This window comes from Fukomys damarensis, unplaced genomic scaffold, assembly GCF_012274545.1.
Source record: "Fukomys damarensis isolate Sample0158 unplaced genomic scaffold, DMR_v1.0_HiC HiC_scaffold_24, whole genome shotgun sequence".
Classification (NCBI taxonomy): domain Eukaryota; kingdom Metazoa; phylum Chordata; class Mammalia; order Rodentia; family Bathyergidae; genus Fukomys; species Fukomys damarensis.
In genome coordinates this window covers 66,164,620-66,192,261 of record NW_022900936.1, presented here as the reverse complement: position 1 = coordinate 66,192,261, position 27,642 = coordinate 66,164,620, and the positions used below count along the sequence as shown (strand labels likewise).

The 27,642-nt window shown below is 36.9% G+C and overlaps 1 protein-coding gene across 4 annotated transcripts in view; it reads left to right on the top strand.

The window, feature by feature from the left end:
- Positions 1 to 27,642, top strand: part of Kpna1 (karyopherin subunit alpha 1) — a 91,623-nt gene that overhangs the window by 41,740 nt on the left and 22,241 nt on the right. For 3 of the 4 annotated variants that reach the window (XM_010617966.3, XM_019206688.2, XM_019206689.2), the window contains 4 exons: positions 13,232 to 13,365; positions 19,843 to 19,950; positions 23,226 to 23,325; positions 26,178 to 26,272. In XM_010617966.3, the coding sequence (XP_010616268.1) occupies positions 13,232 to 13,365; positions 19,843 to 19,950; positions 23,226 to 23,325; positions 26,178 to 26,272 (437 nt within the window). Of the gene's footprint in view, positions 1 to 153; positions 377 to 13,231; positions 13,366 to 19,842; positions 19,951 to 23,225; positions 23,326 to 26,177; positions 26,273 to 27,642 lie in introns of those variants that run through there. The other variant, XM_019206691.2, reaches the window with a different exon arrangement.

Genomic DNA, 27,642 nt, shown 5'->3' with positions numbered 1-27,642 from the left:
CGAGGCCCCGGGTGGCTGTTGGAGACCCTTCCCTGGCGGGAAGGCGCAGTCTCCGAACCACAAGTTACATCCGCCGCCGGAGCCGGCTCTTCGAGGGCCGGGGGAGGTGGAGACGGACGCAGTGTACAGATGTCACAACCACCGGGGCGAGGGCGGCTGACGGGGGTGTGGTAATTATAGGAATGACAGAAGTTCGTCGGCGCAGTCTGTGTGAGCCGCGATGCGAAGGAAACGGCGGAGTGTTAGATAAGCTCAAAATGGGAGCAGAAAACTCAAGGATGGCTGGAGTCAGCAAAGTTGTCCTGAAAGAATGTTTAAGGGTCGAATGGGAGTGTTTCGTGTTCTGCTTACAGTGAAGAGCTTCACTGTTGATTTGGTAGGCGGTAACAGTCAAATGCGAAACATGGTTAATTCGCTTAAACGATATCTTCAAGATCTTCAATTAGCCGCAGTTTTAGTAGGTAACATTCCTCTCGTTGCTTTAACACAGGGTCTCCCTGTGTAGTCGACTGTTCTGGAACTCGAGATCTTCTTGCCTCAGCCTCTAGAGTGCTGAGATTACAAACATGAACCAACCTGCCTAGCTATGGCTTATTCTTGGTACTGTTTTTTTCCTTGACTCGATTTGGTATTTGTAATATTTTGTAAGTAATCCACAAGTTACTCTTTGCATTTTAAAGACTGAAGGGCTTAAAGTTTAATTTTTCAAAGGAAGGCAAGGAGATTAGTTTTTACTGAAATGGTTTATTCTCAGAAGGCACTATTAGGTGGAAGACATGAGAGAGAGTAACATTTATTGTGCTCCTTTCCAGGTAGTGTGTTAAATATTTGCATATATTAAAACATCATGTAATGCTTAATGTAACTTTGAACTAGATGTTACTTTTTCCTGTTTTATACACAAAAAGCATGGAAGGGCAGAGAATTTAATACAAGGTCATGCAGCTCTTTTTGCAACCCAAAATTACTGCTATTTTAAGAATTATTTCTCTTCTCTTTTTGACTTTCTTGATTGTGTTTTTTGGTTTTCAATACTGGGGATTGGGGCTGGGGATTTAGCTCAGTGGTTTCGCTGCCTGCTTGCCTCCTGCTTTGTAAGCATGAACTCCCAAATTCGATCCTGGAAAAAAAACAAAACAAAAAAAACACAACAATTTGGGATTGAACCCAGGGCGTTTGCACTGAGCTACATCTCCAGCCTTTTTTAAAAATTTTTGAGACAGGGTCTTAAAGTGCTCCATTGCTTAGGCTGGATGGTCCTGCGCCAGCCTCCCAGAGTGCTGGGATTACAGATGTGTGCTACCATGCCCTGCTGTGTTTTATTTTTAACCCAGTCATTCAGCAAATGCCTAATGGAGTTGGAACAAGAGATGCAGTCATGATCAAGATACATTATCCACATCTTCATGGAATGTATAGTGTAACAGGGAAGACTAAGTACAAATACTGACTGGGAGAGGTTTCATTGGTCATTGTAAGTGAACAGAAACTGTGAAAGAGCACTCTATTAAATAGCAAAAGAAGGTCACAGGTAGACAACATAAGCCTTGAAGATTTACAGTCCCAGGGAAGCAAAACATCCATGTATAAAAACTTTTAAGAGTACGTCTGGTGGTAGAGTCTGGCATGTGTGAGGCTCTGGCTTTGGTCCTCGCCACCACTGAAACAAACACAAAAAACCAGAATAAATTAAATGACAGAAATAAAAGCATCACCTGAAATCAGTATACCTGATTTATGTTCTTTCTAACACAGTTCTCCTGGAAGTTTCTTTGTAGAACTATTTTTTAATATTATGCATCTTGACTTGTATTTAGAATTGAAACATACCAAAGGGGACTACAAAAAATAATTTATTACATCCAAGACTGCTGTTAATATATTTATTGGTCCTCATAAAATAACACAGACCTTAGAGACAGATTGTTTTGTTGTTTTTTTGTCTTTTTGAGACAGGGTCTCACTGTGTAGTTCAGGCTGGTCTTCAACTCGCTGGCCTAGGCCAGCCTCAAATTCTCAGCAGTGCCTGCCTCAACATACCAAGTGCTGGGATTGCTGATGTGTGCCATCATACCTAGCTAGAGACAAATTCTTACAAAACTCAGGGCTCAGATTTTTTAAATCTTTTTTTTTTTATTTCACTTTTTTTGTTTTCTAAGCCATCATGTTTAAGAACTTTATACTCTTTTATACAATAGGTAATTGAAAAATGTGGCGAGTGTTCAAATTTATTGCAATAAAAGGCATTGCCATTAACCACCCCCCTTACTTCTTCCCTTTGCTTTGATTTTTGTTGTTGTTGTTGTTGTTTTTGGGTGTTTTCTTTTGTTTTTTGTTTTTTGAGGCAGGGTCTTGTTATGTAGTCCAAGCTGACCTTGAACTCACTGTTGTAGCCCAGGCTGGCTTCCAACTCAGAGTGATCCTCTTGCCTTGGTTTCCCAAATGCTGGAATTACAGGCTTGCCATGCTCCATTTTTTCTTTTTCTTGTTTTTTGGTGGTGGGGATCAAAGCTCCACTTTCTCTTAAGCAGTTCTGGAAGTCCTCTTTTGTGAGTGTCTTTAGAAGGTGTGATTAAAAATACAGTGAGAAAGGCTGGGTATTTAGCTCAGTGGTTCTGCCACCTGCCTTGCAAATGCAAGGTCACAAGTTGGATCCCTAGTACCAGAAAAAGAGAGAAAAACAAGATCTCTCTCTCTCTCTCTCTCTCTCTCGTTCTGCCCAATGGGTCACCAGTCCTCCTCGGCTCCTTAATAAAGATCTCTCTCTCATACAGGGTGGCCGGGATGGAGACTCAGAAATACACTGTGTTCTCATCCACCTTATTCGCCAGATGTGGTCCACTGTGTGCCTTCTAGCTCTTTCCTAGCATCAAAATAACCGTGAAAGATAGTATTTTGATGGATTCATCAAGCCATCCATGAGAGCAACTAAAGATGAAAAAATTTCAACCAAAAACAAACAAGGCCAGGCATGGTGGTGCACTCCTGTAATCCCAGCACTCAAGAGGCTGAGGCAGGAGGATCGCTGTGAGTTGGAGACCAGCCTGGGCTACATAGCGAGTTCCAGGTCAATCTCAACTACATAGTGAGACCCTGTCTCACAAAAACCAAAAAAAGAAAAAAACTTGCAGAACAGATTCAGAAAGTGGCAGGAACAATGGAATAAGTGTGTTTGACCTGAGGGGTAGTAGGTTGAGGCATATTAATGTCACCATGTCTTTTACTGTAATAAATCTTAAACAATTTAAATAAACTGTACTTCTCAGTCTCTGTGTAATGTGTAAAAGGTCAAGTAAAAGTGACTGACCTAGACCACTAGGTCTAAAGACAATCCTAATTACTCTCTTTATTTTTAAGATAGCTTTGTACTTTGTAGGGATTGTGAATTTAGCTATAATGAAGAATACACTGGAAATGGTGAACAGTTTTATTATTTGACTTGGGCTGATTCTTTTCTTCCTTTGCTGCAGTAAGCAGGAGGTGGCCCCAGGGCAGCTGGGGGCTAGCTAGGCCCTGCAGTGGAAAATTTTAAGGATGTGCATTGAAAGAGCAGGGATGAAAACTAATAAATGTACAGTTTGGTTTGGTTTTTAAAGACGTTAACAATCCTGTAAACAGTCCTAAATGAAAAAATTGGTTCTGTCCTAGTGTTATAAACTAATAGGGACAATTCTTGAGAGCAGGCACCAATCCAGTATGTAGATAATAGGGATAATCTCCCTCATATAACAAGAATAATACTGCCCTTCATATACAAAGATAAGTGCTTAGTCATCATAATTGATTTTCCAGCACGAAGAGAGATATATGCTGAGCTGTCCCTGTTTCTCTACACTGTGACAAGAGGGGTTAGAAAGGGAGTTTGTGGAAAAGTCCAGGAAGTACTAAAATCTATTGATAGTTCAAGATACGTGCATATATACTCCCCCAGACAGGGTCTCACTTATACAGTCCAGGATAGCCTTGAACTCACTTGTGTACCCCTGGCTAGCCTCAAACTCCTGCCAAAGCCTCCTTAGTGCTGAGATTTCAGGCCTGGGCCACTGCACCTGGCCTGGTTCAAGCTGTATTTCCAGATACTTTTACTTAATTATCCTTGCAAAACCCCTTTGAGGTGCTTGCTTGTACCTAATTGTATTGTAGATTAGGTAACCTACCTGCCTTACTTCAGAGTAAGCAGTGGAGCTAGGATTGAAACCTAGGCCTATTTGTATACTATGTTTATATCAATTATTAAGGCTTGATTTTATTCACATTTTCCTCTCACCATCAGAACAAACTAAAGGTATGAAATGATGCTGTAAAAATCTAGTTTATTAACAGCTGAAAGATTATTCAAGTTTCTTATCACCACTTAAAAAGTAACAATTTTTAAATTGGAATAATACCTGAAAAGCTGTCCTGTTTTAGCTTCTGTACTTAAACACTACCCCTTTCTCTTAGCCATTTCCTCTCGTTTATATTCATACTTGTAAATACCTTTCTTTCATTACAATTTCCTTTTTCGTTTTTTTTTTTTTTTTTTTTTTTTTTTATTTTTTTTTTTTTTTTTTTTTTTTTTTTTTTTTTTTTTTTTTTGGTGCTGGGAATTGTATTTAGGTCCTTGGGCCTGGTAGGTGAGTGCTTTATCACTGACCTCTACTCCCGCCCCCATTCTTTCTTAATATAGCAGTTTTAGTCATTATCTATTCATTTTGCTCTAGGCAAGATACTCTTCTTTGCTGCCCACCTCCCCAAAACACACACATGCACACGTGCATACATGTTACCTCTCCCCTCTTCTTAACATAGGCAGAGAGAGGTGTTTGTTTCATCAGCATTTGGTGTTTACAGTGTTGTAAAATATTCACTGCAGAACTTGGCAGGGTACTGCATCATTTCCTTTCTTGACCAATTTGTGTTTTTCTAGGAGTTGATTCCTTTTTTTTTTTTAATTTGCTACAACAGCTCTCCTGGAGCCCTTCGTCCTCTTAATGCAATCCAGTCTGTCTCAACAATTGTTGTCCTGGGCCTTCTTCTTATGTCATCCTTAAATTCTCTTTGCCCTCTTCCTGCATTGGTTCTCTTGTTTCCTGTATATTCTTTGTTGGCTTATTGGCTTATTCACTTCCGTGTAATACATCTCCTACTAGCTTTCTGAGACATGGTTACATGGAAGTTAGAACTTTTCTGAATCTTGCATGACTGAAAAAAGTTATTCTGCCTTCCCTTTTTTGGGGGTGTGTGTACCAGGGATTGAATTCTGTGCTTGCAAGGCAGGCAATGGAACCACTGAGCTAAATCCTTGGCCCCTGCCTTCACTTTTGAACAATAATTTGACTAAGTTGAAAATTATTTTTACTCTACCCATATTGCTTTCTTCCTTCCAGTGATGCTGTGGAAATCTAAAGTTATTTTGAAGCTGGAGATGTAGCTCAGTGGTGCCATACCTGCCTGGCAAGTACAAGGTCCTGAATTTGATTCCTTGTATTGAGGAGGAAAAAAATTATTTTTATTCATCTTCATTTTTATGTGACCTTCTCATCTGTTCCTTAATCTCTAGTAGAAGTTTTTAGGATATTATTTTTAACACTTGAGATTCCATGACAGGCTTAGGTGTGGGTCCTTTTACATTAAATGACATTGCATGTATCCTTCCAAGCAGGAAATTTATGTCCTTTGGTATTGCAAATTTTCTTTTATTTTTTTGTTTTTTGATTAGTAAATGTTTTTGATGCGTAAGTGCATTCACCCCTTCATTTTCCTCATCTCAGGTTCCATTCCCATGTCCACAAAGTCTGCTGTATTTCTGTTTCTTTCTTTTTTTTTTAGTACTGGGGATTGAACACTGGTCCTTATGCTTGTGAGGGAGGCGGTGGAACGACTGAGCTAAATCTCTGGCCCTATATTTCTTTTTCTTTACAATCTTTCATTTTGCTCCTAAATTATTTATACTTTTGGTTTCTCATTTAAAAGAAAACATGATATTTGATCTCTGAGTCTGATTTATTTCACAACATTATGGTCCCAAAGTGCACCCATTTTCCTATAAACAACTCAGATTTACCTTTTATGACTGAATAGTACTCCATTGTGTAAATAGATACCACTTTGTCTCCATTCTTACGTTGATGGAGATGTAGGTTGCTTCCAAGATTTAGCTATTGTGAGTTGTGCTTCTGTAAACAGGTATGTTTGAATCGCTGTAATATGATCTTTAACTCTTGTAGGAACAGACCTAGAAGAGGAATGGCTGGGTCAAATGGATTTTCTGTTTTTAGTTTTTCTGAGAAAATCTCCATATTGATTTCCATAGTGGTTGTACTAGTTTACTTGCCCACCAGCGCTGTAAAGGGCTCCCCCAATACCAGCATTTGTGATTATGTGATTTCTTGATGGTAGCTGTTCTTATTGGAATCAGGTGGAATTTCAGGCATGTTTCTGACTTGCATTTTTCTCTTTTTTTGGTACCGGGGATTTAAACTTAGGCGCTCATGCTTGCAAGTGCGGTGCCACTGAGCCAAGTCCCGGGCCCCTGACTCGGATTTTTCTACTGGGCAAAGATGCTAAGCACTTTTTCATATACCCATTGGCTATTTATACTTGGTTTGAGAAGTGTCTGTTCAATTACCTATTTCATTTTTAGTCTTTTATTAAGAGGTTGTCCCAGGGCCAGGGATTTAGCTCAGCGGTTCGGTGGCTTGCTTTGCAAGCGCAAGGACCCGAGTTCAATCCCCGGTACGAAAAAATAACCAAAAGCGGTTGTCTCATTTTTTGAGTTGTTTAGATAGTCTAGGTACTGGTTCTCTGAAGAGTAGCTGGCAGAAAGAATCTTTTTCCTATGCTGTAAGTTGTCTTTGTTGATTCGATTGCTGTGTAGAAGCATTTCAATTTGATATAATCCCATTTGTTGATTTTTGATGTTACTTCTTTTACAATTGGAATTTCTATTCAGAAAATCTTTGCCCATGCCTGTCTTCAAGAGTTTTTAATTTTTTTCTTCCATTTTTAATATGTAAGTTTTTGACCTTAGTGCACAGTAAGATTCAGATCTGAATTCATCCTAAACATGGATAACCAGTTTTCCCAGTATACTATTAAAGAGACCATCTTCTCCAGTGTGTGCTTTTGGCATCTTTCTTGAAAACCAGATGGCTGAAGTTGCCTAGGATTGTTTCTGCATCCTCAGTTCTGTTCCAGTGATCCACACATCTGTTTCTGTGCCGTATCATGCTGTTTTTGATCACTGTAGTTTTGTTATCTACTTTAATAAAATCTGGGGTTATGATACTTTTTGTTTTGCTTTATTGACCAGGATTACATTAGGTATTCTAGGTCTCTTCCATATTAATTTTAGGATTTTTTTCCTTTGGTTCTGTGAAGAATGATGTTGGTATTTTGATTGGAGTTGCATTAAATCTAGATATCATTTTTGGTAATATAACCATTTTGATAATACTGATTCTGCTTCAGGAGCAGAGGATGCCTTTCCTTTATCTGTCTTCAATCTCTTTTTTCAATGTATTATTATTATTATTTTTTTCCCCCCTCTGGGTACTGGGGATCAAAGTCAGGACCTTACGCTTGGCGTCACCACTGAGCTAAATCCCTGGCCCTCAATGTATTCGAATGTTTTAGAGGTCTTTCACTTTCTTGGTTAGGCTAATTCCTAGATAATTTTTTTAAAACTATTGTGAGTGGGATTGTTTTCCTGATTTTTTTCCCATGGGTTCTTTGTTAGTACGGAAGAATGCTATTGATTTTTGTGTATTGGTTTTATATCCTATTACTTTGCAGGATTTATTAGTTCCCGGAGTCTTACTTTTTTTAAACTTCAGTAATGTTTTAGAGTTAGTTGTGCTTCTCAGTTATTGACACATTCATCAGATCATACAAGGACCTTTCATTGTTTTTTCCTTAAACTTAAATATCTGAGCCCTACTTCTGTTATTCCTTCCTATGGCATTGTATTTGATATGTTATTTTGTTATATACGAATCATTGTTAATGTTTAGTGGGATACGCAATATTGTCTATAGTCCATGTGTTATGTTGTAGACCTTATCTTATTTTTAACTCAACATTATATACCTTTTTTCATAAATGTGTGTATATGTATGTCTGTATATTTATTTGTGTCAGAGTAGAATTCCATAATGCCCATCTACCATGTTTTACTTTTCTCTAATAATTGATACCTGAGTTGCCTTTCTGCCATCACAAATAACCTGTACAGTACATCCTTATGGACCTGGTGACAAGTGCTTTGAATTATAGTCCCAGGAATGTGATTCCTGCAGTATAGGATGAGAGAATTATAATGGACCTTCAAATTAAGATCAGCCTGACATATGAACAACTTGTGTTATGATAGTTTTAACTTATGACCAAAGACTTGAGTTAAGACCTGAATCTAGCCGCTTGTGTTTCCAGATGGTCTCAGATACAGCTTTAACCCCTAAAGAATTCTGAAAGGAACGTTTCACCATTCTTTCCTGTGTGGGGTTAATTCAGAAATCCTGAGCCAGTGTCTCTCTAAGGACACTGAGATCTTCCTGGAAGAAAGTGTGACCTACACTTGCACAGGAGAGAAGCTTTAAAGGCTGTGTAGAGGAGCCTGACTAACTTGAGTTACAACCAGCCCTTATGAATGAATTTAGTTCGTAAGTCAAGGGTCCATTTGTAGTTTATGTGCCTGTAGCAGTGCAGTAGAATTCTTGTTCACATCTTTGCCTCTAGAACTCTGTGAAATTTCCATTTGAACCACCCAGGCTCTAGTATTTTATTGTAATGCCCAAAGAAATTAGGACAGCCAACAGTGACCGGTTGTCACCCAACACCCATTCTTTAGATTAAGGTTTATTCTTGGTGTTTTACATTCTACATATTTTGGCAAATATAATGTGTAACAGCCATAGCATCATATAGAATAGTTTCCTTGCCCTAAAATAAAATCCTCTGTACTCTGTTCATCTCATTCCCCCCAGACTCTGGTAACTCCTGATCTTTTTACTGTTTGGTGTGTTTTGTTTTTTGGGTTCTTTCTTTTTCAGTCAGCCAGGGTCTTGCTTTGTAGTTCAGGCTACCGTCAAATTTGTGTGATCCTCCTGCCTCAGCCACCAGAGTGCTTGTATTACAGGTATGTACCAACACAGTCCCCCCACACACACACAAAAGGAGGCAAGGTTTATTTTTGCTCATGGTTAGTAGAGATTTCAATTTGTATTTGGCTGGGTCCAAGGCAGGAGCCATGGTATGGCAGAGAGCCGTGGCAGAGGAAAGCTGCTCATGGCCTGGTGACCAGGAAGCAGAGAGGTTTTTATTGTTTATATAGTTTTGCCTCTTCCAGAAGCTATAAAATTGGCATTGTACCCATGTGTTTTTGGGAAAGCCTTCAACATTACAAATATCATACCCTCTTTTCACCCCAAAAAACTATAATAATAATAATAATAATAATAAAAAAATAGAATAAAATCTCAAATATGTTAAATTCTATTAAATGCCTCTTTGGCAGTTACTGAAGGGGTCATTGTTCCTCTTTTAACTGTTAAATACAGGGAATTATGATAATGGATTTCCTAGTATGCCGTGATCATTGATTTTTGGATCTGATATACTTGATGATGGTGTAGCACTTAATTTTATCTGCTAATTTTTTTTAATATTTCTATACCAGTACCCGTAACTGATATTTGATTATAGTTTTGAATAATATTATTGGCATTGAATCTTAAATGATAATATAAATTATAAATAAGTACTCGTAAATACCCAAGCAGATGCCATTGGACAAGAATGTAATCAGGTGTAATTGAGATTTATTGCCTATTGATATCAGGTATAGACACACATAGACAACATGTACACTTACTTGGTAACTAATAAATGTGATTGTACCTAATGTGAATGTTCATAATTCAATATGTCCTGTGTTGTAATGGATGTACTTAATGCACTCATGTGAAATAAACTTTTTCTTAATTTTGGTACCTGGAATTTTTCATCACTTTTGTGTGAACCGTCATTTTTAATTTTCATCAGTTTTGTTTCCACTCCTATCTCGTAAGTCTTCAGGTAACACTTGATTTAATGGAAACTCTGTGAAGCCCAGTCTGCAAGAGGTTATGACTTGGGTGAGGAATTTGTGGGATAAAATCACTGACAGCTGTGTTACTGATGTACTGCAAACAGGCTACATAGACATGAAGTGCTCGTTTTAGGACAGCTCTGTTGCTGAAAGTGAGAATTTTGGGCCACTGGTTTTACAGGAAATGCAGTTGCAAGAAATTCAGAGTTTGGAGCTTTATGACATTGTTCTGGAAGATGATATGACTATATTTGAATAAATGTAGAATGTTATACATGAATAAATGTTGAATTTTTGTACATAAATGTAGATTGTTGTACATGAAGAAATAAGACATCCCCTGAAAATATGCCCTATTGTGTCTTTTGGAAGATCAATTAATATAAGAGCTGGTCTTATTTTCAGGTAAATAATGTAGATCCATACACTGGAAAAGGGATGATTCACATTCCATACAGGACGACTGTAGGGTGGTGTGAGATTTCATCAACAATTAAAGTGGTGTGCAATTTAAAACCTATGAATTATTTATTTCTAGACTTTTCTATTTAATATGTTTGGACCTTGGCTGATCTTGGGTTACTGAAATCTTAGAAGGTAAAATAACACATTGGGTGGATGTTAGTGGAAGGGTTGTAATATTCAATCTGAAACGAAATCCCCACCATTGTCAAAGTAGGAGGGAGGATGGGCCAAAGGGGGAAATGGAGGGATGATGAAAGTGTGTTACATGCATTTATAAATCTGCTCAGATGAAATCCATCGATCTGATAACCAGTATGCATAAATTAATGATGTGAAGGGTAAAAATTTGAAATGGGGCATTATTAGTGACCTTACAAAAATGAAAAGGATTAGGAAGAAATACTATGAAGTTATATCCCAATAAATTAAATGACTTAGATAAAATGTACAGATTTATTCAAAAAGCAAAACCTAAGAGTCTCAGTAAGGAGTAATCTGAGTAAATTTGTAAGGTGTGAAGACACTGAATTACTCCTCACAAAACTATACACATTAAAAAACCTAGGCCCATGTGATTTCACTGCTGAATTCTGCCAAAGAAGTATTGATATTTTATGGAGCCTGTTTTACTCTTGTTAGCAAATTCACTTGAGCTTAGCCAAAAGGCCAAGCGAGAAGCAATTCTGATAGTAAATTCAAACAAAGGCATTATAAGAATATTACAGACAGTACAATATAGTCCAGTGATAGCGAACCTTTTAGAGCTTTCAGCAGTCACTGCCCACTGTGGCACATGTGCCGTAGGTTTGCCACCACTGTATAGTGTGAATATAAAAATCCTTAGCAGATACTCGCGAACTGAGTTCAACATCATAGAGAAATAGTCATCCATCATGACCAAGTGGGATTTATCCCAGAAACGCAAACTTAAAGTCCAAAAACCAGTTGAGGTAAGATAAAAGAAAAAACTGCATTGTCATCTCAGTAGATACAGAAAGAGCATTTGACTATGTCCAGCACCTTTTAATGATAAACACTGAGCAACTAGGTGTATTAGTCAGCTTTTCCATTGCTGAGACAAAATTTCCAACACTCAAAACTTAAAGGAAGTTTATTTTGACTCATGGTTTTCAGAAGATTTAATCCATGGTTGCTTGGTTCCAGGGTAGAAGCATGACAGAAGGGTGGGTGAAAGAAAACAGAAAACGTAGGAGCTGGGGGCAAAGCCATGTCTCCAATACCCACCCCTCCAACTGAGCCCCATCTGCTAGCAGCACATGAATTTATCAGTGGATTAATCCACTGATGAGTATAGTTACCTCCAATCCAGTCACCTTTTAAAATTCCCATCTGAATGCACAAGACTTTCAGGGGGCATATTTTAGCTCTAGATCATAGTACTAGGAATGGAAGGGAAATGCTTAACATGGTGAGTAACATCTATGAAAAATTCTAAGGTAATATTATACTTAATGGTAAAAAGCTTGTTAGGAATAAAATTTGATGATCAAGCCAGGCGTGGTGGCACACACCTGAAATCCCAGCACTTGGAAGGCTGAGACAGGAGGATTGCTGTGACTTTGAGGCCAGCCTGGGCTACATAGTGAATTACAGGTCAGCCTCAACTACGTAGTGGGACCCTGTCTCAAACAACAAAAAACAAAACAAAAAAGTTTGATAGTCAATAAACCATATATATATTTTTTATATTATATATATAATATGCTTTGTTGTTGTTGACTTCACTGACAAGAGTTCTCATAGTCCATTCAGGCAGCTATAACAAAACACCAGAGACTAGGTAGCTCATAACAGAAATTTGCTGGGTGTCATGGTGCATTCTTGTAATCCTAGCCCACAGGAGGGCTGAGCCAGGAGTATTGCCACAAGCTTGAGTCCAGCCTCGGTTACTTACTGAGTTCAAGGCCAGCCTGAACTACATAGTGAGACCCTGATTTGGTTTTTTGAGACTTAAGTCTTGCTATATAGTTCAGGTTGGCCTTGAAATCACTAAGTAGCCCAGGCAGGCTTTAAATTTATGATAATACACCTGCCTCAGCCTCCTTAGTATTGAGATTATAGGTGTGCACCACCATGCCCTACCACAAATGTTTGCAGAACCATTGTTCACAATAACAAAAAGATAGTAACAGCTCACTGAAGAAGGGATAAATATAACTGGGTATATATGTAAAATGAAATATTCACCTGTAGAAAAGAATGAAGTACTGATATATTTTATAATGTAAGTGTACTTTGTAAACATCATGCTAAGTGAAAGAAGCCATGAAAGATTGTGTATTGTATCTTTCTGTTCATATGAAATATCAAAAATGAAAGGAATGATAGCTAAATGATGAAAGATTTCTTTTGTGTTTTGGGTTTTTTTTTTTTTTTTTTTGGGTACTTTATAAATTTATGGTACTGAGGGTTGAATGCTTTTGCATGCTAGGCAAGTACTCTATCACTGAGCTACATTCCCAGCCTCAGGATTTTTTTGAGGTGATGATAATACTCTAAAATTCACTATGGTAATGGTTGTGCACAGCTATGAATACAATAAATTGTATATTTTAACAAAGCTGTTAAATCATCATTTCTAATATCTGGGCATGTGTATGCTTAAGGCTGAGCTTGTGGAATAAGAGGACTTTTGTACTATGAGCTATCTCATCTATTCTCTTTCCACTCTTGTAGAAATCATGACCACCCCAGGAAAAGAGAACTTCCGCCTGAAAAGTTACAAGAACAAATCTCTAAATCCGGATGAGATGCGCAGAAGGAGAGAGGAAGAAGGATTGCAACTACGAAAGCAGAAAAGAGAGGAACAGGTAGGTCCTCTGTCTTTGTTCATTTCTTTAAAATGAAGGAAGATCCATCTTAAACTGGCAACTGTCCTCTTTTTATTTTAACAGTGATATATCTGTGTTCCTCTTTACACTATCAAACCGCTATTTTTGGACGTGGAAGAGGAAGTACTAAAAAAGGGACTATAAGAATGAGAAAATCTCTCAGGTTTCCATTTTCTCAGTAAAAACCCTGTTTACATTGTTGACCTGTTTATTTTTTAGCTTACTTAGTTTTTCTAAATGCAACTTCCTTAAGATTTTTGTGCATTTTTGTTAGTGATTTCTGAAATTCACTAGTTTTTTTTGTGGGGGTACCGGGGATTGAAGTCGGGTCCTTGCGCTTGCAAGGCAGGCCACTAAACCACTGAGCTAAATCCCCAGCCTGTGAAATTGACTGGTTTAGTGAAACCTCAAAAACATTATGTCTCATAAATTTCATTTGAAAAATTGTATACAAAATAAAGGATAAAGAATCTTATGAATCTTATTTTTGGGTTCAGTAATTGTTATCAGTTTGCCATCCTTCATATTTGTCTACAATTTTTTACTAGCTAATATTTTAAAATGAGTTTCAGGGACTGTAGCTTATGATTCTGTATTATTCATAAGGGCATTTAGGATTTTTTCTTAAAAAAATCATTTTTAAACTAAGAGCATCTATAAAAGAACTTGGGACATAGCCTCGCTTTACTTTCTTTAAAAAATGCTTAGGACAGCTGGGTGTGGTGGTGCACGCCTATAATCCTAGCATTTGAGAGGCTGAGGCAGGATTGCCATGAGTTTGAGGCTAGCCTGAGCTACATAGTGAGACTATGTCCTAAAAAACCAATATAGCTGGGGATTTAGTTCAGTGGCATTGTGCCTGCCTTGCAATCATAAGGTCCTGAATTCACTCCCAGTACCAAAAACAAAAAACCTCCGAAATAAACAAAATTCATAGTTCGAGGTTAACCATATGCATTGTATGAGATCTGAAATTCTTCTAGGGCTTTAATAAGTAACTTAATTTTGTCATTTCATATGTGTCAATTTGTATTAGAAGAACTAGTAAAACTAAAATCTGCTGGGTGTGTTGGCTCGTATGGCTCGTACTGGTAATCTTGTTGCACTCTGAAGGCTGAATCAGGAGGATCTCAGGTTCAAGGCCATCCTGGGCAATGTAATAATTTAGTAAGACCCTGTCTCAAAACAAAATTTTAAAAGGGTGGGCATACAGCTCAGTTTAAAGGTCATGGGTTTAATCCCCAATACCATCTGCCCATCCCTCCCCTAAAAAAAACAGGTTTCCTAATAACACAATAGTAGTAAATCATGTCTTGATTTATACAATAGTAACCATCAGGAAATACAAAATTATTTATCTTTGCACAGTTGCTGCGTCATCTGTCTAGAAAAGTCTTTGGCTTCTATCAATTGAGCATCTAGATTTGAGGATGTTATAGTAGATGGTGCTGTCAAGTACACAAAGATAATCCGCATCTTTTAAAGCCATTCTTTTAGTAGACTAGAATTTTTATTTGTGCATATATAATTTTTAGGTGCATATTATCATCTCTGACAAGGTAACAGTGACAGACCAAACTAAACATTTATTGTTTGGAAAATATTAATTATTGATGCCATTCTGATTGTGCTGTTACTTAAAGTTTTTCATGAAGAAAGGAATACTTTTGAAATACTTTAAATTGTGTAGATTCTTGCTGAACCAGTGTGAGAAGATAATATATAACATAGTTTTGCTAAAAAGTTCATAAAAACCGTAGTGGTAAAGAGGGGCGGTTTGATGTTTCTAGTTACAAAAAATATTTTCTGGAATAACCAAGTTGATAAACTTGTGGACATCCAGTGTTTCCCTCAGTTTACTAGGCTAACAAGTCTAGGCAACCTGTAGTCTACTTATAATATAAAAATTGTGATTGTCTTAGCACTAGCCAGACTAGGAAAACTCATACTTCATGGAAGATCTAGGGAAGTCTAGACTTTCATAGTAGAAATTAATTAGCTCTGGACTTAGCACTGCTCTAGATCTGCCTAACAAATTATAAGAAAAGGTCCAAAAATGTCAAACTGTTTCAGTATAGCTGCATACCAGATCTCAAGAATATTTATAGAAACAAATATCCAGTATTAACAGGAAAATTGACAATGTCTGACATCTAAAGAAAGATTGCCAAGTATACAAGGGAGCAGGAAAACACAACCTATAATGAGAATGTTCATTTGAAATTGATGCAGATAATAGATTTAGCAAAAAATTGCTTTAAAATGGCTATCATAACTATTCTGTATAAAACGATTGAAATTAAGTTCAGGAGATAAAAACTATGTTGCTTAGATAAAAGAACACAGACATAATCAGTAGCAAGTTAGAAGTTTCAGAAAAAAAGATTAGTGGGTTTCAAGCCATAGGAATAGAACTGTCTAAAATGAGAGAGAGGTAAAACACACACACACATACACCCAGCCACCACCAACCAACGTGTGCTGTGAGACTTTAAGAAAGCTAATACAGGGCCAGTGCTCAGTGGTTCTGCTACCTGCCTCACAAATGCAAGGTCCCAAGTTTGATCCCTGGTACCCTCTCAAAAAAAAAAAAAAAAAAAAAAAGAAAGCTCATATATAAACAGTTGGAGTTCTCAGAGATGGACAGTTGAGAGGAAAAAATACTTGAAATAACAACTGAGAACTTGTATAATTAATGAAAGCTGTAAGTCCACTGATCAAAGAAAACAATGAATCCCAGTCACAAGAAACGTGAAGAAAACTATGTCATGGCATATTGTAATCCAAGTACTCAAAACTAGTCATAAAAGGAAGGTATTGAAAATACACAGAGATTTAACTCAGTGCCACCACCTGTTTCACAAGCACAAAGTCCTGAGTTCAATCCCTGGTACCAAATCAAAAAACAAAAAAAAAAATAACAAACAGAGTAGGGCTGGGAATATAGCTCAGCGGTGCCATGCCTGCCCTCTAAGGGCAAGGTCCTGAGGTTGAGTCCTGGTACTAGAAAAAAAACAAAACAAAACATAGAGTGAAAAGCACTGAAAACATACACTAGAAAAAGGACAATTTCTTCAAAATAGTGATAGGAAAACTGTGTGTCCATATATAGAAGAATAAAACTAATCCCCATCTCCTTGTATAAGATCAATTCAAAATGCATCAAAGATACTAAATTTGAAACTATGTACATATTGTAAGAAAACAGGAAATACTTTGGAAAAACAGATTGCTTGACTTTACTCTCATACCATGCAATAGAGAAGACTTCTGTGATATCAAAAAGTGTAGGGATTTCTCTACTTGGCAAGCAAGAAATCATTTCTGCAGGCAGCGTCATACACCAGCTGAATATCTTCTAATCCAGATTCAATTCTGACACTACCTGGATACAAGTAGATAGAGGGTGGTCTCAGTTCTCAAGTCATGCCCCCCCCCACATTAGATGCCAGTTGCAAGCTCCAAGTTGTTTTATCTGTCCTTTGTGTGACCAGCTATTAATCAGCATTCTCACAACCCACTTCTTGGGTTTGACTTACTGCTTGAGCCGTTCACAGAACTCAGGGAAGTATTTACTGGTTTATTATTAAAAGTTATGAGGGATTTTGTTGAAGTACCTGGAGCACATTGTGGGAGAAGGTGCACAGGACTTCCACGCCCTCTGCAGGCATGACATCCTCAAAGAACCTCCATGTACTCCATTCTAGAAGCTTTGTGAATCCTATCCTGTTGGGTGTTAATGGAGACTTCATTTGGTATCTCATGCTAATAAACTGAGTGGGGAAACCCAGCAAGGGCTGTCTGTTTTAGCATTCTTGCCTCTTCATTATTTCTTCATTCAGGTTATATGCCAGAACCCTACTAGAATGAGGACTCTTAATGACCTTTTAGGGCTGAACCAGAAAATTGCTTTATGGCCAACTCTTAAGACAAAAGGGGGAGGAGATTGTAGTTTCTGTGACTGTCCTTGAGAAAGAGAAAATTTGGTTCTGTGGCCTGATAAGCCAGGAACTGGACTGGTAAAAGCAGTCCTTTTTTGGCTAAGACCCTGAAAATACATGTGACAGAAATAAAAATAGAAAATTGGATTATATCAAACTAAGAAGGTTCTGCACAGCAAAGGAAATAATCAGCAGAGTGAAGAGGCACAACTGTCTGTCCAGGAATTGATACCCAGAATATATAAGGAACCAAAAAGTCAACAGCAAAACATACAGTCTGATTTAAAAATTGATAAATGATCTGAATAGACATTTCTCAGAAGAAGATATAAAATGGCTAAGAAGTATGTGAAAAAAATGCAACATCGCTAGTCAACAGGACAGGCGTATCAAAACCTATAATGAAATATTATCTCACCCTCTTAGAATGGCTGTAATAAAAAAGACCAAAAATTAAAATGCAAGGATAGAGAAGGAGAAGTCTTGTATACTTTGTATACTGTTGGTGGGACTCTTGGGAATGTTTAGTAAAACCATTATGGAAAATGGTATGGAGGTTCAAGAAACTAAAAAAGAACTACGATGGGTTCCAACTATCCCATTACTATGTATGTAGTTAAAGGAAATGAAACCAGTATATCTGAGAAAACTGCACTTCCTTCTTTATTGTAGCACTAATGATAGTTAATACTGTCCCCAAAGAATGAGATAGGAAGTATTCCCTCTGCTTCTGTCTTCTGGAGGAAGATGATTATACGCTGATCAGTACAAAATTAGACTCAAAGGGAAACAAACTTCTGTAGATCTTTGAAATTCTCTGTATGTTAATTTCCTTCCTTATACTTTACCTTGTGAATTCTGTATGCCCAGGCCTCCTTCTCAGTTTTAAACTCTTAATTCAAGGAGTATGTAGTCTCTGTTTGCATTTACCCTCCCTGCATTTCAGCCTGGATACTGTCCAGGCAGTAATCCAAGGCAGCCATGGACCTGATCTTGTGTATGTATTCTCTGAGTAGTCACTTTCATTTGCTATCTGTTGTCGATTGTCTGAACTATCTGAGGCTGACCAATCTTCTGGGGTGGTGAGGACTAAAGAAAAAAAGACAATAGGGACTTCTTTCAAAGGATGTGGGGGTTTGGGAGGTTAATGCCTCAGAGAGGGCAAAGACCAAGACACTCTGTATTAGCCTTTATTTATTAGGTACACAAAATAACTAGAGGGCGTATGGGGTGACATAGGGGGTGGTGGTGATCCTACCTTGATGAGAATCTCATGCTGACAGACACACACACACACTCTCTCTTTCTCTCTCTCTCTCTCTCTCTCTCTCTCTCTCTCTCCCCACAGTAGGTGGGATGAGTTAAGTTGATAAAGAATTTGTCCTTTCCCAGGTGAAACTTTTCTCTTTTTGTATTACTACTTTGTTCTCAAAGAACTGGGATGTCTTCAGCTGATGCAATCTTGCCCTTGAGCCTCACAGACCTTTGAGACCAGAGACAAACGAGTTGTTTGCTGTGCCAAAGCTGGCTCATGGGCAACCCAACATTGAGCCTTAGATAGCTATAGTTAAAATTCCTCATGAAATGACTTATCTGCAAAATTTACGTAGAATGACTCTCAACACTGAACCATGTATTTTTATGTATGTTTTTTCTGCTTTTTAGTTGTTTAGGATGGAAAGATAGTTTACTGTTTCTCCTTCATGGCTTGATGAGTAAGTGTCCTGACAGGATTCTCAAGGATATAATAGGAAGCATCATATTGGGCTGACTTTGCAGAAAACTATTCTTCCCCTGTGCAAATTAGTGGATGCTTTAAACTAGTGTTCAAAGAGGCCTTGTCACTGATTCTTGGATAGATTGGGAAGGCTTCAAGACTCCTTAATTCACTTTTATTTTGTTTTTGGTATCAGGGATCGAACACGGATCCTTCCTCGTACTTGCGAGGTAGGTGGCAGAACTACTGCGCCAAAGCCCCAGTCCTCAATCCACTTTTTTTTTTTTGGTACCAGGGATAAAACTTGGAACCTTGAGCATGCGAGGTAGGTGGTGGAACCACTGGGCTAAATCCCCAGCCCTCAATCCACTTTTTTGCAAAGTTTATTTGAAAAAGCGAAGAGTGAGAGAGAGACTAGCTCTGCAGAGTGAGCTTGATGCCGGATTAAGACCATCGTGTTGCTGCTTAGTGTAGAGAGATGAGAGAAATGGCCACACGTGGTCCGTTTTCCAACCTTTTTTTTTTTTAATCATGCAATTCAAGACTTCTCAGGTATATTTTCTTTCTTTAGGGTAGTGATTATGCATATACAGTAGTTACAATAAATTCTATTAGTAAGACTGTCAGTACATATGAAATTGTTTCTCATCAGGTAAGATTTAAGTTACCACAAACTGTAGAATTTTAAAGATGACTTTCGAAGAGCTTCATTCCTTTTGCTTTTTAAATGAAATATCTACTATTTGGATGCTGAACTCCTTGTGTTAGAATTGCATTACTGATAGCCTTATTTTTCAGTTATTCAAGCGGAGAAATGTTGCTACAGCAGAAGAAGAAACAGAAGAGGAAGTTATGTCAGATGGTGGCTTTCATGAGGCCCAGATCAATAACATGGAGATGGCACCAGTAAGTAAAATAATAAAAAGGGCTTATTTTGAAGATAAGAGATAAGATCTCTTAAGTTTAATCAGTGGGTAGGTTAGCTGACTACAAAAAGTACTTGGCATTTCATTTTTAAAAAGCTGTGTATTTACTATTTAATATTTATCTCTTAAATGTTTTGTATTTTGGATAGAGTACATTTAAACAAAATTAAATCACAAAAATTAGTTCAACTATAAAACTTACAAAGAATATATGTCAAATCACCCCTACTGTACCACAAATTTGTACAATTATTGCATATCATTTAAAAATTAAAATTACCACCTCAAAATTATATTTAAAAATAAAATTATTCCTTGACAATTATAAAGTCAACATGTATATGATTTTAAAAGTTGTCTCTAACTTTCTTTCTTTCATTTTTTTCTTTCTCGGTATTGGGTTATCTAACCAGGACCTTACTCTTGTGAGGCAGGCACAGCGCCACTGAGCTAAATTGCCAGCCCAAAAGTTGATTCTGTATCAGAACTATTGGAATATTGTTACAAAGAATCACTGAACTTTTTTGACTTACATAGTTACAAAAATTATGCTTTGTGTGGGTGATACCTTTGTATTTCTGTGTATTATAATTGTGTACTTTTAAATAGATCATACATACACTTTTTTTTTTTTTTTAAAGAGAAAGCTGTCTTTTTAATGTAGTTATCCAGTATTTTTCCTCAGTGGCAACCATGATTATTCAGTTCTTATTCTTTTATAGAGCCTGTATGTGAAGGAAAGTAAATGCTCCCCACCCGCCTGACCTTTTTCTTTTTTTTTTTAGTACAAATGGTGGCATACTATGCACAGTATTTTTTTAATTAATTAATTAATTTGTTTATTAATTGGTACTGGGGATTGAACTCGGGACCTTGACCTTGCTAGGCAGGTGGTGGAATCACTGAGCTAAATCCCTGGCCCTGCACAATATTTTATAGTTTTTTTTTTGTTTCTTTGTTTGTTTAAAGTTTTATTTCATAGGTCTCTAGTTACACGTACTTGTTTGCTTTTGTAATTGAGAAGAGAGTATATTCTCCTTTGGATTTGGTTTATACATTTTTGCCATGCCGTTTTCTAGGGCTTTCAGAAATTTAGTCTTTCCAATTTAAAAATTAAATTGATATATTGTCATGTTTGTATATTGGGTATTAAGTGAATATATTGTTTTATGAACTGTATTATAATTCTTCAGAGAAACAGAACCAGTGAGAGGGAGTTAAGGAAGTGGCTTACATGGTTGGTAGCTCACAAGTTTGAAGTCTGACAAATCAGCAGTCTGGAATAGTAGGTAAAAATTGATGTTGTCTGAAGGCTGAATTCCTCTTTCTTTGAGAAACCTGTCTTTGCTCTTACAGCTTTTACCAGATTGGGTGGTGTTAACCACATTATGAGTAGCGATCTGTTTAACTCACATCATATACTGATTTAAATTACATCTATAGCATTTTGTTTTTTTCCCCCATCTCCTAAACTGGAGGTTGAGCCAGGGAGTTCACAGTGAGCTACATCCTTAATCCCTCCACCCCTTTTAATTTTTTATTTTGAGACAGGGTCTTTCTAAATATGTTTTCAGAGTAACATCTAGAATAGAGTTTGACCAAGTAACTGGTTACAATAACCTAATCAAGTTGACATATAAAATTAAACATCAAAGTCTATTACCAGTTTTGCATTCATTCACATCTAACAACATACCAAGTCTCAAACAACAAAATTATTCTTTCCTCTAAGATGATACCACTTTTTTGCATGTAGCTGAATACATATCCTTTTCCATAAGAAGATGGTGAAAAATTTTTGGGTAATGTCCATTGCTTTTCTTGATATCCTGTAACTTAAATACCAGGATATAAAATCAGTACAGCTTATATGAGAAGGAAAAAAATAGTTGCATTTATAAATAATGAATGTTTTTACACACAGATGTATACAACTGTGTGTGTGTGTGTGTGTGTGTTCAAAGATTAATAGCAGTGTTTAGGTGCCTTTATTTAAGAATCAGTCTTGGAACTTGGAAAGGAATTACTTTTCTCACTCTTGAGCATATGCTTCGTATATTCCCCTATAGGTGTTCCTGTGTTAGATATTGCTTATCAGCCACCCAGCATTTACGCTCAGCAGAACAGTTTTACAGTTCATCTTGTGAATTAATATAAGAACTTCATTTCATTGTGACTAAAGATCCTGAGAAGAAACTGATAGTGGACATGGGTTTTAGTATGAAATAGAAGAGTAATAAAACAAGAAAATAGTGGAAAAATGCAAATGTCTATTAAACTAATAAAATACTGGGTAGGGGGATGTATGCCTCTAATCCCAGCACCCTGGGAAGCTGGGGCAGGAAGATCACAAGTCAAGCCCAGCTTGGATGACTTAGCGAGACCCTGTTGTAGCTAAGTACAACGCCCCTGGTTTAGTCCCTGGTACTAAACAACCCCCAACCCCACACCAGGTTGTAATAAATTGAAAAAATAGTTTTAACAAATCAAGAAAATAAGAATTTTAAGAGTCAGCTGTTGAATTTGGCAGTGGCTAGAATTTATGATTTATACAGGACCACTGTCTACTTCAGTGTTTGTTGAGCCAGACATTTGTATGACTGTATGCCAGCATTAGTGATAGAGTGGTGAGGTGGATGGGGTCTTGCTTTAGCACTACATGGTGTGTACATGTGTTGAAACAACACATGGCATCTCATTAATATGTATAATTGTTATGTTTTTATGTGTCAAATTTGAAAAAATACAAAGAAAAGGGTATCTTTGGCTTTCAAGGAGATTATAGTAAACTGGGGGAACCTAGACATTAACAAATCATCAGGAAAAATATCTAGAAGTGATCATAGCTAGCTGGGCATAGAATTAAGATAGGGTGACATAATAGCGCTAGAGCAGCTGCTTTAGGGTTAGAGATCATGAAAAACCATTGTGTAGACCTTAACATTTAATTTCTGTAGTAACAACAGCCAGCCAAATAATAAGCAAGGAGAGGATGGATAATAAGCTTCTTGTCTTAACATTTACTGCTGCGATTACTTTCTCAGCTTTTTTGAACTTTTAAATAATAGAAAAGAATTTGGCCTCATTACATCACTAATCATTTTATATATTTTTGGGTGTGAATATTGTTCTACCTGTGTAAAATTTTTTGAGAAATATGACTAAATTGGTAACTGGCAGTAACTTGTATATCTTTGTTTGTCTCTTAGTTAAGTTTAATGTCTCACCACATTTACTTTGTGTTTGTGATCCCAGGGTGGTGTTATTACTTCTGATATGATTGAGATGATATTTTCTAATAGCCCGGAGCAACAGCTTTCTGCAACACAGAAATTCAGAAAACTTCTTTCAAAAGGTGAGCTCTAAATATAAGTGTATCTTTTCATCTATAAAATACTCCTTTCCCATAATCTGTTTTCATGTCTCAGATGCTTGATTTGAAGTGTATTTTTAGAATTAATTAAAAAAAATTTTTTTTTTGAGACAAGGTCTCACCATGTAGCTCAGGCTGACCTTGAACTTATGGCAATTCTGCCTCAGCCCCCCAAGTGCTGGCATTACAGGGGTGCACTAACACCTGGCTTGAAGGGTATTTTAGTCAATAAAAAACTGGATGCATGTACATATGCATAATGTTGAATAATTTATTATTCAAAATTTTCACTTTTCACTTGTTTATGAGATTTTTGTTTCGTTTGTTTTTTGAGGCAGGGCTTCATTGTGTAGCTCAAGGTGGCCTCCAACTCATGGCAATCCTCCTGTCTCAGCCTCTCAAGTGTTGGGATTACAGGCATGTGCCACCATGCCTGGCTGTTTATGAGATCTTACCTTTAATTTTTCAGCCATCTTACAAAAGACCTTAGTGAATCATAGTCAAGATTTTGTTAACTCAGTAAGAAACTCCACTCTACTTATAGAAAAACTTCTTTATAATGTTACTTGAGAAAGCAGTAATTGTTGATTTTAATGTTAGCAATTTACCACTGAAACTTAAGTATGGATGTTATTACTGGATAGGATAACTCACTACCTGTTTGGTATGATTAGAGTGGAGTAGAGAGATACTGTCACTCTGAGCAAGTAAAGATAATTCGAACATTACTAAAATGTTAATAGTAAATGTTTCATCATGCCCCTACACTCCATGGTAAGTTATGGTTGTTTGGAATCATTAGTGACTTTAAAAACTTAACATAATAAAAATTTAACATTATCACAAACCAAATGCATCTTTTGTGTGACAACTTACTAAATGCAGTGGACCCTTGTCTTACAAAAATTGATTGGTTCCTTAGGGCTGGTTTTAACTCAAGTTGGTTGTAAGTCAGTACAGCTGAGGTCTGGATGTTTTTACCTGGGTACGTGATGTAGACAATAAGAGGCAGATGAATCTCCCATTAACCTAATTAACTCATTTGTACGTCAGGCTGGTTGTAATTTGAGGGTCCACTGTATACGAAGGAAAGGTGTATCTTGCTACTCTTCTGAAAAACATCTTTCAACATGTTGAGAATAGTGGTTTTTTCACATAATATGGCTTTTTACCACTTTACTCCTTGCATGCTTGTATTTTTTTTTTTTTTTTTGAGATAGGGTCTCACTATGTAGTTTAGACTGCCCTAGAGCTCACTATGTAGCCCAGGCTGGTCTCAAACTCACAGCGATCCTCCTGCCTCAGCCTCCTTTGTGCTGGGATTACAGGTGTAGTGCTTGTATTTTAGTTTGCTGACATCCCACTTGAAAATGTGCGAACTAGAATAAGATACTCCAGATGTGTTATTACTAATGGGCATGGTGAGAGTTTCCCTTTTTTGTCCTAAGACTATTCATTCTAATAATTACTCTTAATTAGTTGTTTTGATGTCATGACATAGTTTTTAGCAAACCAAATTCCTAGCATTTTTCTTCCTGAAGTATAGTTACATTTTTGGGAAGTGATACAGAGTTTTAAAAATTGCCTTTTAGAATCAGTTGTGAAGCCAGGTATTTTATAGTTTACACCTGTAATCCCAGGTACTCTTGGAAGGCTGAGGCAGAAGGATCACTTGAGCCAAATGTTTGTTTTTCTGTTTTTGTTTTTTTTGAGACAGGGTCTTACTATGTAGTTCAGACTGACCTGCAACTCACTGTGTAGCCCAGTCTGGTCTTGAACTCACAGCTATCCACCTGCCTCAGCCTCCCGAGTGCTGGGATTACAGGCGTGCACCACCACACCCAGCTTGAGCCAAGTGTTAAAGGGCAGACAGACCAACATAATGAGATATCATCCCCCAGAAAACAGAAAAATCATTTGTGTATTTTGCTTTATTTTGTTTTGTTGCCAGTTTTTATTTTTTCATTTCTATAATTCAGTATATTATACTAATTTATATTTATTGTCATTAATCTTTTTGTACCATTTATTTGAAGGAGAGAGAAAAATCTTGAACAAGGACAAGTCATTAGAGCCCTCTCTGTCCCAAGTCAATATCGAGCGATTAGTACCTTTTTTCATTAAGGCCATTGACTTTGCTAAGAATCTCTGTATGGTATTGTGATCTACCTGCATTTTTCTGGAATTGTCACATGCATGTTATCAAAAACTGTCAGTTCTCTTGCTTAGATTACCAGTCTGGTTGTCTGATATTTCCTATCCATGCAGTAGACTTCTTTTATAAGATACTGTATTGTCCTAAATGAAAATGAGATTAATTTGGTAAGTCAGTCTTAATTCTTGCTGCCTGTACTTAGCATTACAAGTGTTAAATCAAGGTCCTGTAACCACAGAGGATTCTGTGATGCAGTTTTTTGTAAGACGACATAACGATAAACAAAAACTGAAAGATCATGTATAGAAGAGCCAGAAGGAAGTATAACAAAAATAACAGTAGATATCTTTGGATATCTATTAACTTGGTTTTTAATTTTTGTTAAGTAGTAGCCATAGGAATTTTAACTTAAGAATTCTTAGGATCTAGGAGTATAACTCAGTTAAAGTATTTATCTAGCATGGGCAAGTCCTGGATTCATCTCCAAGGCTGAAAAAAAGTTTCATTGCAAAAACAGAACAAAGGAAAATTCTGTCTATCCTTTTTACTTTTTATTTAAGTAGATTTTAAAATGAAAGAGCTGATAAATTGAGTGGTATTATGAAGTAATTTTAAGCTATAAAGTGTTTGTATTGAAATCAAAGGATTGTTTTCTTCTTTCCTGTTTATTTGGAAACAGAACCTAACCCTCCTATTGATGAAGTTATCAGCACACCAGGAGTAGTGGCCAGGTTTGTGGAATTCCTCAAACGAAAAGAGAATTGTACACTGCAGGTGCGGAACATTTTCATTTCTTGCCTCATAATTTATTTTTCTGTGAATACTTACTCTGGAGGGAGCGGTGGGGGAGAAAAAGTACAAGATGTGATGTGTGTGTGTACCAACTCCCCAAGGTGAATATTTATTATGTATGTATTAGTACAAATACGTATTATTATTATTATTATTATTATTTTTTTTTTGCGGTACCCGTGATCGTACTCAGGACCTTGCACTTGCCAGGCTGTTGTGGCACCACTGAGCCATATCCCTGGCAAAAATATGTATTAATATTTTTAAAACTTTCATATATTAATTTTTTAATTGTCTTACCTCTGTGAAGGATTAAGTTTGTTCATAATGATATTCCTCATAATTACTCTGCAGATTTTATAAATTTGCTAACATGTAGAATCTTGATTATACTTGTTTGAATTTGTATCTTTAATAATTTAAGATGTTTTATTATTGTAGATAATAGGGAAATGCTTGCATATAAGAGCCATTATAAATAAGAACTTAAGGGGGAGCTATGTAAAATTGGTTTGGGAGGATTTGTAGGTTGGTATTTGTTGGCTTTCTCAGGATGGTGTACACCACGGCTGGATCAGAAACTCCATAATGTACAACCTGGTCCTAATTAATCTTCCTACTTTAGAAGAACTGACAAGGAGAGATAGTTTTGTTGAGAATCTGTGTGTCTCTGGTTATGGGCATAATATTTAAATACTATACGACAGCAGGAATTCAAGAGGAAATTCTCCAACCTGTGAATTGGATAATTCTCACAGTAAAATAAACCAGTTGTCAGTTATTATCCTGGTATACTTCTTTTTTTACCCCAAGTAAAGTTGGATTTTTAGCAAGGTGGCAAATGTTCAGTAGTGAGGCTTCCTTGATGTAGCCAGCTGAATCAGTACAGTATCTATATTATCAACAAATATCTGTGATCATACTGTAAAGTCTTTCTGTGGTGTCTAGTTGGAAGGGGTCAGATACTTGGGAAATTCAACTATAAAATTTGGCTAGGTACCAAGTAGAACACAAAGTGGGATTATTTTTCCAAGTAAATTTTGGCCAGTAACAAGTTAATTATAAAGTTTCCTCTCCCATGTATGTACTTTTGTTGGTGCCATGTAGGGAACAGGGCATTTTTATAAGTAATCCCTGTCCACTGGCTCTTTACTGGCAAGACCAATGTAGGTTATTCATAAGTCTTAATGCTTTGTCTTGATATTTTCTCTCCTTTTGTCCTGCTGTATCTTTGTTTCTTTTATATCTTTATTGCGGTGATGAGTTCCTTCCAGAGGAAAAACAGGAAATCCAGAAAAGGTAGAGTACTTCCATGTCCCATCGGTTTTCCTTCTCCAGTCTGACAACTGACT